Source organism: Chiloscyllium plagiosum, unplaced genomic scaffold (assembly GCF_037043375.1).
Source record: "Chiloscyllium plagiosum isolate Xiang-an unplaced genomic scaffold, Cpla_swu_hap1 HiC_scaffold_5, whole genome shotgun sequence".
NCBI classification, from domain to species: Eukaryota; Metazoa; Chordata; class Chondrichthyes; order Orectolobiformes; family Hemiscylliidae; genus Chiloscyllium; species Chiloscyllium plagiosum.
In genome coordinates this window covers 102,176,516-102,186,180 of record NW_028270143.1, presented here as the reverse complement: position 1 = coordinate 102,186,180, position 9,665 = coordinate 102,176,516, and the positions used below count along the sequence as shown (strand labels likewise).

The window sequence follows — 9,665 nt, the reverse complement described above, 5'->3', positions numbered from 1 at the left end:
AAAGCCCTTTGATTGACAGGAGTGAAAGAGACAGAAGCCAGGCTGAGTTCGGCTCAAGGGGCGCAACCTATCTTGAGAGAAAGTGGGGTGCGGGGTGGAGGGGGAGGGAGGATGAACTGAAACCCGCCCATTTAGACAGGCGCGCCTCTTGATTGGTGTGCTCTGGGGAACCGCTGTTCCCTCATTGGCTCAAAACGGTTGTCACTCGGCGCGTCTGACGGCACAATGGGGAGGGCTGTCAGGTTAGGTTGAGAGGTCCGTGAGTGGGGGCGGAGCTGCAGCCGCAGCGCTGGAGCCGGGCGGTGGAAGCGTGAGAACCGGCGACTCTGAGCAGCAGCAGCAGCAGCAGCTGCAACATCTGGGCTAGCTCTGGAACTCACACAGATACCATCCTCCAGAACATCACCATCTCACACGCTGCCTTAAAAAAAAGAGTCTTGCCCCTTGTAAAGAAAAAAGTGTTTTCTTTTTGTCATATTCACAAACGATCAAATACATGCGAAGATGCACTCTGCCAGCGAGGACGTGTCGCAATCGGACAAGAAATTATTGGAAGATCTCTCGGGAAGCGATAAAGCCATCGGCGTCCTGACCAGCGGAGGGGATGCGCAAGGTAACAGGAGTTCTTTAAACAAAACCATTAAAAAAGTCTTTGGCTGAGGATTGAGGGCACCTGGTTAGATTTACAGCCGGGAGGGAAGCATCCTTGCGCTGGGCAAATGTTTGATGTACTTTTCCTCTGAAGGAAAGATGTACACACGTTTTTAAACCTGGGAGCCATCCCACTCGGTCAGTGTAGAGAGAGAGCGAGAGCGAGAGAACTGCATTTCCTCCGAACCGCATTGCGTTGTTTTCGATTCTGTAAACCTGGTAAAATTCCGGGCAGCCTTAATGCAAAGATCTTCCATTTTGAAACAAGAATAAAATTTTAAAACAAAACTTTCAAACGTTGTATTTCAAAAAAAGAGACAATTTCAGCCATCCAGGTAGAAAACCCCTTCCGTGTTCCCTTCCTATGGAGAAGTTACACCCTGCTGATTGGATTTGATTTCAGTGCAAGTTTAGTGATGAGCGGTTTAAACAGAAATATGTTTCTGCTGGTCTGTGTGTTTGCGGGTGTAGGTGGTGCCCATGCGGGCTGTCGTTTGGTTTCTTCCCGTTGGCTTTTGAGGATGCTGTGACACGGAAGAGCAGTGTACGTGCTCCTCACTCAGTCATTGCGGTTGCGAGTTTCTGCGTCAATTTCCAAGGGAGGGGTTCACGCCGTGTGTTACCGTGAAGGCCGGTCAACCACGTTATGCCTTTCACTTTTAAATTACAAATCAACTCCTTCAGCCAACTTCCGAAAAGAGACTCCGATAAGCTGGTCAAACATCTCGGGCACCCGCCTTTACCCTTTTGGTGCTGGCTGGTTTACAGTAGCCACTCTTAGCCATGTCATATTAGCATCTTTGAATATGTGTGTGTGTGTGTGTGTGTGTGTGTGCTTGTGTGTTTGAGACTGTGTATTTGTAAATGCGGGTTTCCTTTCCCCCCCTGTTATCCCTGATTTATTGACTTGCGGCGTTTAATCCATTAATCTCCCCTGTCTTCATTGCGGCGGTGACCTTGAGATCTGTCGCCCTCATCCGTGATGAGTATATTGTAATCATTCTCACAAAAGGCCCCATAAATCGCCCGTGGACAATTTAATTTAAGGTTTCCTTCTCGAATGTCTTGTGGTAATTAATTATTTAAAGGCAGCAAATCGTGTTTGGGAAATTGCAACAGTTGCTCGGGGCGGGGGTTGATTTCTGATCCATCTGTGATTTTTTTTTAAGCAAAATCTTTGCTTGGATTATTTCCCATTGACTCCATAGCGCCAGGAAGAGGAAAAAAGTTAGCCAAGCACCCCACTTTTGATCATATCCTTTATAACTTATGAAATGTTGCAAAGGTTGCTATTGGACGGTTGTCGCAGGTGAAGTCAGAACCAGGAATAGACGCCAAGCAGCTTGCTGACATTAGGGGGCAGGATTTTAGTTTGTTTGGTTTGGGACCCTGACATTGGGCATTTCCTTGGAACTAGCTGAACGTTGGAGGGAGCTATCATACCTAGAGGGCTAATAGGAGGATGTCTAACACTGAAGAAGTGCAGCTTGAGCTGCGGGGTGTACCTACATTTTGAATTCACCTCCATGCACAAACAGCAGGAGTAGACCATTCAGCCTGTCAAATCTGCTCTGTCATTCACTAAAGATTAGACAGATCTGATTGTAACCTCAAACCCACATTCCTATCTACTCTGACAACCTTTTAACCCCCTTCCTCACCAAGATTCTATCCACCTCTGCCCTAAAAGATATTCAAGGACTCTTCTTCCATCTTGTTTTCAGGAACAGACTTCTAAAGACTCACGATCCTCTTAAACAAAATAATTTAGCCGCATCCCTCTAACAAATGAGAGACCCCTTATTTTTAAACATTGATGAATAGTTCTAGTTTCTCCCGTCAGAGGAAACATCTTCTCCGCATCTACTTTGTCAAGACCCCTCAGGATCTTATATCTTCCAGTCAAGTCACCATCTACTCTTCCAAACTCTCTCCGACTTTAAAAATAAATTGATTTGAAAGGGCTCTTTTTGTGGATGGTATGTAACTTTGACAGGGTGACCTGCAGCTGTGTCCAGGCAGACACAGAGTCCCATTGCTATCTAGCCTAATCCTTTACATCCCAGGATGCTTGACATTAAGTGAAAATGTCCAGTATGTGCCTTACAGTAGGTCCATAATAATCAGGGAAAGATCATAATTAATGATTCTGTGGAGACAATGGCCGAATGATATTTTCACTAAACTATTAATCCAGAAATTCAGCTAATGTGCTGGGGACTGGAGTTTGAATTCCAACACAGCAGAGGGTATAATTTGAATTAAATAAAGCATCTGGAATTATGAATCTACTGATGGCCACGTTGGAGTTTGTCAGAAAATCCCATGTGATTCACTAATGTCCTTCAGTGGCAGTGAAGAAAATCTGCCGTCCTCACTTGCTCTGGTCGACATGCAACTGTGGATGCACAGCAATGTGCATGACTCTAAACTGTCCTCTGAAATGGTGCAGCAAGCCATTCAGTTGTATCAATTACTATAAAGTCACAACAAAGAAATGTAACTGGGCCAATGGCATATAGTCAGCAGTGGTTCAAGAAGGCAGATCACCACCACCTTCTCTAGGGCAACTACAGACAGGCAATAAATGCTGGCCAACCAGTGACACCCATGTCCCACAAGTGAATAAAAAAAACTTTGTACTTGTACGTTGGCAGCCTTGACAGCTGCACTCTTTCCCCCAACCCCCACCCACTGACTTCCAACCCCATGTGCACACATACATATATATATGCCCACATTCATACAGAATCCTGCATATGGGAGAATGGCCCTGGATAGAATAGTGCCAATAAGTTGACTTGTGTATGCACATTAAACCCCATCAGAGCCAAAGTGACCTTGGTCTAATTGACTGGACTTGTACTTAAAGGGTTGGCAAAGCAGTTAAACTTTAGAACAAATGATCTTCAAAACCAAAGGGATAATTTTCTACTTGAACTGAAATAATGTCCCAGATTTTACAATGATCAGACTATCTTCACTGAAGTGCAGGAAACCCTTTGAAAGTCCTATCATAACATATTGCAAAGGATTTGTCTAGGAAAATGCACGTGCCACTGGAATTTCCCTATGTGTGAAAATCTCAAAATATTTAAATTGAAGAATTTCTGGGGTTTTGATTAAGTTCAGTAATAGTTACTGAGTAAAAAATAGACAATTGAATACCTAGACTATCTCCTGAGTAACAAACTGGCCTTGTGCTTCATAATCTATCCTCAACTACAACCCCACAAGCACCTATTAAACATTCTCCTTCACATCCCCAGCAACCTTGGATCTGACTCCGCATTACCAACCACCCACCTCACATTGCAGCCTAACCCAACTGTTGGACCTGAAACTCCTTCCTCTGCTAAAGACCTGACCCTCTGTAACCAGAGCCTAAGGTATTACTACAGTAGTGAGGTGAAATCATTAAGCTTTATTAAGTTGAGTTCCTGTCTTCTATAAAGTGGACATAAGAGATTCATTGTCACTATCTTGAAGAAAAATGTGTAATTCCATTCTCAAGAAGGGTCATTGGACCTGAAACATTAAATCTGTGGCCAGATCTACTGAGTTTCTGTTTCTGTTTTTGTGGTACTCCTTCCTGGTGCCCTGAGCAATATTTATTTCTCAACCATCTTCAACATAATGGGTTAATTAGTACTTTATCTTATTGGTTATTTAGTTATTTATTATTGTTGGTGTTTATTGAAACTGAAAATGTGTTGCTGGAAAAGCGCAGCAGGTCAGGCAGCATCCAAGGAGCAGGCGAATCGACGTTTCGGGCATGAGCCCTCCTTCAGGAAGAAGGGCTCATGCCTGAAACGTCGATTCTCCTGTTCCTTGGATGCTGCCTGACCTGCTGCGCTTTTCTAGCAACACATTTTCAGCTCTGATCTCCAGCATCTGCAGTCCTCACTTTCTCCTAGGTGTTTATTGAAACTTGTGTGAAATACAATATACCTTCATTTACAACAGTGTGTTTCCAATGTCATTTACTGATTACAAAGCTCTTTGAGACCTGAAAGGGACTTTTTGCTTTAAGTCCTTTCATTGAACTCAAGGGTTTGAGGCTGTATCAGTCCATAGTAATAGGATACAGGGCTCATCTCTACTAGTTGTGTGCGTCCTGTTTGAAATCAATTTGATACTGTTAATTGCTTAGACATTTGAAAACAATTGGTATGATTTATTGCTGAATTCTATTCCCTCAAAGAGACACTCGAAAGCATGTTGCTTTGAGAATGGAAATTCAATACTGTGCAGTAGGTTGTTTACTTTTGAAATTGGAGCTTAGCCACATTGTTAGCATGTTCAGAGTCTTTGCACTGTATACTTTAGTTTATTAAGGACTATGCGAGAAGTAAAATATTGCTGTTACAGCAGTGCTGATGAGAACAAATTAAAGTTTTGGCATTTTATCTAAATTAAAACCCTGATTTTGAGGTTGTTTTATAAGCACTTCTGAAGTTTTTAAGTCAAGCATATTTACTCTTGTACTATTGTTCTCTAAACAATAGCATGTTTAACCAACAAAACAGAAATCCTGATTCCTTTGAAAAAGATTGCTGTTATGATAAAGCACCATATGCATGCAAATTTTTAAGTCCATAATTATAGATTTGCTTCCTTTCAGCAAAAAAAAAGGAAAATATTTAGATCCATATTGTTATTAATGCAAGTTATTGCTTTGGTCTGCATACCCAAATGTATTTGTTTTTAGGCCTCAGATGAAGAGCTACTTCTGTGTCAATAACAGGAAAGTGCAGCATGCTTGTCTAAATTTGGACACATTTTAAGCTGGTGAGCATATACTGAATGTGCCAACATTCATGTGCACTAAAGTGAAATAAAGCCGTGTTTGGGCTGTTTCACAGCTTAAGAGAGCCTTTTGATTATTTTTGTGTCTGATTCCTCAGTTATTAACAGATCCAAATATATAGAGTGAGGACTGCAGATGCTGGAGATCAGAGTCAAAATGTGTGGTACTGGAAAAACACATTCTAGATTAGAGTGGTGCTGGAAAATCACAGCAGGTCAGGCAGCATCCGAGAAGCAGGAAAATCGACGTTTCAGGCAAAAGCCCTTCATCAGGAATATTCCTTCATCTGCAGCTCTTTTTTTTACCTAGCTGGAAAAACACAGCAGATCAGGCAGCATCCAGGAGAGTTGACATTTCAGGGATAAGTCCTTCATCAGGAATCAGAATTCCTGAAGAAGGGCTTCTTCCCAAAACATTGACTGTCCTGCTCCTTGAATGCTGCCTGATCTGCAGTGCTTTTCCAGCGCCACACAGATGCAATGTATATTCTATCAGGCAGGTTGGGGGGTGTTTAAAGGGAAAGCTAAAATTGACTGATCATGATTTTTCAGTCGCTGACTACATATCCTTTAGGTGCAAGACAAAACATAGGAACAGGAGTAGGTCAAAGAGTAGATCAGTTTCCAGCCTGTTCTGCCATTCAGTTTACCCACCATGGTTTCATATCCCTTATTGTTCATAAATATTAGTTGAACTGGCATCTAATCCCTTTTGTGGCGGGGTTTTCCACCATTCGAGTGAAAAAATGTTTCTTAAATTCTCTCCGAATTTCCTGGCTCACGTTTTTTTAAGCTGAAAACAACAAATGGTGGAGATCACAGTGGGTCAGACAGCATCAATAGAGCGAGAGCAAGCTAATATTTTGAGCATAGATAGCTCTTCATCAGAGCTTCAGCTGTGATCTCCAGCATTTGTTGTTCTCAGTATAGACTGCAGCATCTGCGGTAATTTGTTCCTCCCTCAGATTTTTTAAGGCTGTGTTTCTATATCCCAATTCTTCTCAGATACCTGATTTCTATCCCTCCTCCATCAGCAGCTGAGCAGATTTCTTGCCATTGATGCAACCCCTGTGGAAGGAAATAACTTTTGCAGTGACCAATAGAAAGATTCACACAATAAGGTTACACTTATTAAGAGAATTTATAATTTATTCGTGGAACGTGAGGACATCACTGGTTAGGCCAGCATTTATTACCCATCCCTAATTACCATGAGGGCAGTTAAGAGCCAACCACATTGCTATGGGTCTGGGGTCACATGTAGACCTGAACAGGTAAGGATGGCAGTTTTCTTTCCTAAAGGGCATTAGTGAACCAGATGGGTTTTTCCAACAATCGACAACAGTTTCATGGTCATCACAAGACTCTTAATAAGACCATAAGACATAGGAGTGGAAGGAAGGCCATTTGGCCCATTGAGTCCACTCTGCTATTCAATCATGGCTGATAGGCATTTCAATGCCACTTACCCAGACTCTCCCTGTATCCCTTAATTCCTTGCAAGATTAAGAATTTATCAATCTCTGCCTTGAAGACATTTAACAATCCGGCCTCCACTACGCTCTGTCGCAACGAATTCCACAGGCCCACCACTCTCTGGCTGAAGAAATATCTCCTCATTTCCGTTTTAAATTGATCCCCTCTAATTCTAAGGCTGTGCCCACAGATCCTAGTATCCCCGCCTGACGGAAACAAATTCCCAATGTCCACCCGTTCTAAGCCATGCATTATCTTGTAAGTTTCTATTAGATCTCCCTCAACCTTCTAAATTCTAATGAATACAATCCCAGGATACTCAGCCATTCATCGTATGTTAGGCCTAACCATTCCAGGAATCATCCGTGTGAATCTCCGCTGGACACGCTCCATGCCAGTATGTCCTTCCTGAGATGTGAGGCCCAAAACTTTGCACACTATTTTAAATGGGGCATAATAGTGCTTTACAAAGTCTCAGTAGCACATCGCTGCTTTTACATTCCAACTCTCTTGAGAGAAATGACAACATTACATTTGTTTTCTTAACCATGGACTCAACTTGCAAGTCAACCTTTAGAGAATCCTGGACTCCCAGATCTTTTTGTACTTTAGCTTTAGGAATTTTCTCACCATTTAGAAAATAGTTCGTCCCTGTATTCTTTTTTTCCAAAGTGCAGGACTTTGCAATTGCTCACATTGAATTTCATCAGCCATTTCTTGGACCACTCTCCTAAACTGTCTAAATCTTTCTGCAGCCTCCCCACCTCCTCAGAACCTGCCTGTCCACCATACTTCGTATCATTGGCAAACTTTGCCAGAATGCCCCCAGTCTCTTCATCCAGATCATTAATATATAAAATGAACAGCTGCGACCCCAAAACTGAAGCCTGCAGGACACCACTGGTCACCAGCTGCCATTCTGAAAAAAAACCTTTTATCCTAACTCTTTGCCTTCTGTCAGACAGCTAATTGTCAATCCATGCCAGTAGCTCACTTCAAACACCATGGGCCCTCACCTTACTCAGCAGCCTCCCGTGAGGCATCTTATCAAAGGACTTTTGGAAGTCTAGGTAAATTACATCCACCGGGTTTCCCTTGTCTAACCTACCTGTTACCTCTTCAAAGAATTCTAACAGGTTTGTCAGGCTGACCCCCCTTACTAAATCCATGCTGACTTGTTCTAATCTGATCCTGCCCTTCCAAGAATTTAGAAATCTTATCCTTAACGATGGATTCTAGAATTTTACCTACAAACGAGGTTAGGCTAATCGGCCTATAATTTTCCATATTTTTGTCTTGATTCTTTGTTGAACAAGGGGGTTACAACAGCAATTGCCAAAAAACTTGTCCAATCTGTAAGCATCCATGATTCTGTAGCCATATTAAGTCAGTATTTTGGTGCTTTTTGCAAAACTGTTTCAGTCCATGATAATCCCAGTCATTAAATCAACCAAGGGAAATAAAAGATCAGTTATATAGTCATCGGGTCATACGGCACAGAAACACACCCTTCAATCCAAACACACCAAATAATAATCTCAAACTAAACCAGTCCCGCCTGCTCCAAACCTTTTCTATTCATGTCCTTATCTAAGTATTTTTTAAAGATTGTAATGGTGCCTGCATCCACCGCGTCCTCAGAAAGTTCATTCCGCATGTGAACCACTTTGTAAAACATTTACTTCTCGTGTCTTTTTTAAACCTATCTCCTCTCACCTTAAAAATATGCCCCCTAGTCTTGAACTCTCCCAGCCTGGGGAAAATACACCTACCATTAGCCCTAGGTATATCATTCATGACTTTATAAACCTTCATAAGTTCACAACTCAACCCACCACCCTCCAGTGAAGAAAGTCCCAGCCTACCTAGCCTTATATTGTGACAACACTTAGGTTTTTAATCCAGCTGCAAGTTGAATTTCTCTTCGATTTTGCCTTGCAATGAAATGTGCTGAACCTCCATCCTTGCACAAACATGTGTTGATAACAGCTTGACATTGACTTTTGTTGTCAATGGGGTCAATAGCAGCACCTAAGTGCATCTATTCTTTTTCTACTTAACTGGTCATACTTAGCAGGCTTTTTTCTGTTCATTGATATTCCCACTAAGTTCCAAATGAAAGCTATTTGAGATCATTGAGAATGTTAATGATACAAGCATTTAAATATTACTGGGCTGTACTAAGTACATTCACTCTTGAAAAGTGAATGATTTTCTATTTGCCTCTTTTAAGATAAACAAAATGTTTTCTATCCTCTATAGTTTATCACACTGCAAGTTCCATTCCTATGTCTGCTATTGCCTCAGCTCATCTGCCAATCAACGTCTCCATCATATCTCTGTTACCTCAATACGCAACAATTCCAGTGCTAGTCAGTAGACCTCCCTCTCTCTGTAATCTTGAGCTCAACCAAAACTCTACTGCCTTTATCCTGGCCTACAACAAGTTCCATCACCCCATTGCCCTTGATCTTGCTGACCTGTATTTGTTCCAGGTTCATCAGTGTTTGACTTTGAAATTTATATCCTGGTGCTCAAATCCCTCCAATGCCTTGCATCTCGCAATTGTCACAATCTCCTGTGACTCTGAAATCTTTTGAGATATCTCCATTTCTCTTCAGAAACCTGAATTCAATCTGTCCTCCATTAGCTTGCATATCTTCACCTTCTTAGCCTTTGAGATGCGGATTTTCTTTTGCTAATCTCTCTGCCTCTTTACCTCTCCTATG

The 9,665-nt window shown here is 42.0% G+C and overlaps 1 protein-coding gene across 6 annotated transcripts in view; it reads left to right on the top strand.

The window, feature by feature from the left end:
* The first annotated feature begins 302 nt into the window (after positions 1–302).
* The window catches only part of pfkpb (phosphofructokinase, platelet b), a 140,273-nt gene continuing 130,910 nt past the window's right edge, over positions 303–9,665 (top strand). For 2 of the 6 annotated variants that reach the window (XM_087987537.1, XM_087987538.1), the window contains exon 1: positions 303–613. In XM_087987537.1, the coding sequence (XP_087843663.1) occupies positions 505–613 (109 nt within the window). In that variant the 5' untranslated portion in view covers positions 303–504. The remainder of the gene's footprint in view (positions 614–9,665) is intronic. The other 4 variants (XM_087987535.1, XM_087987536.1, XM_087987540.1 and 1 more) reach the window with 3 other exon arrangements.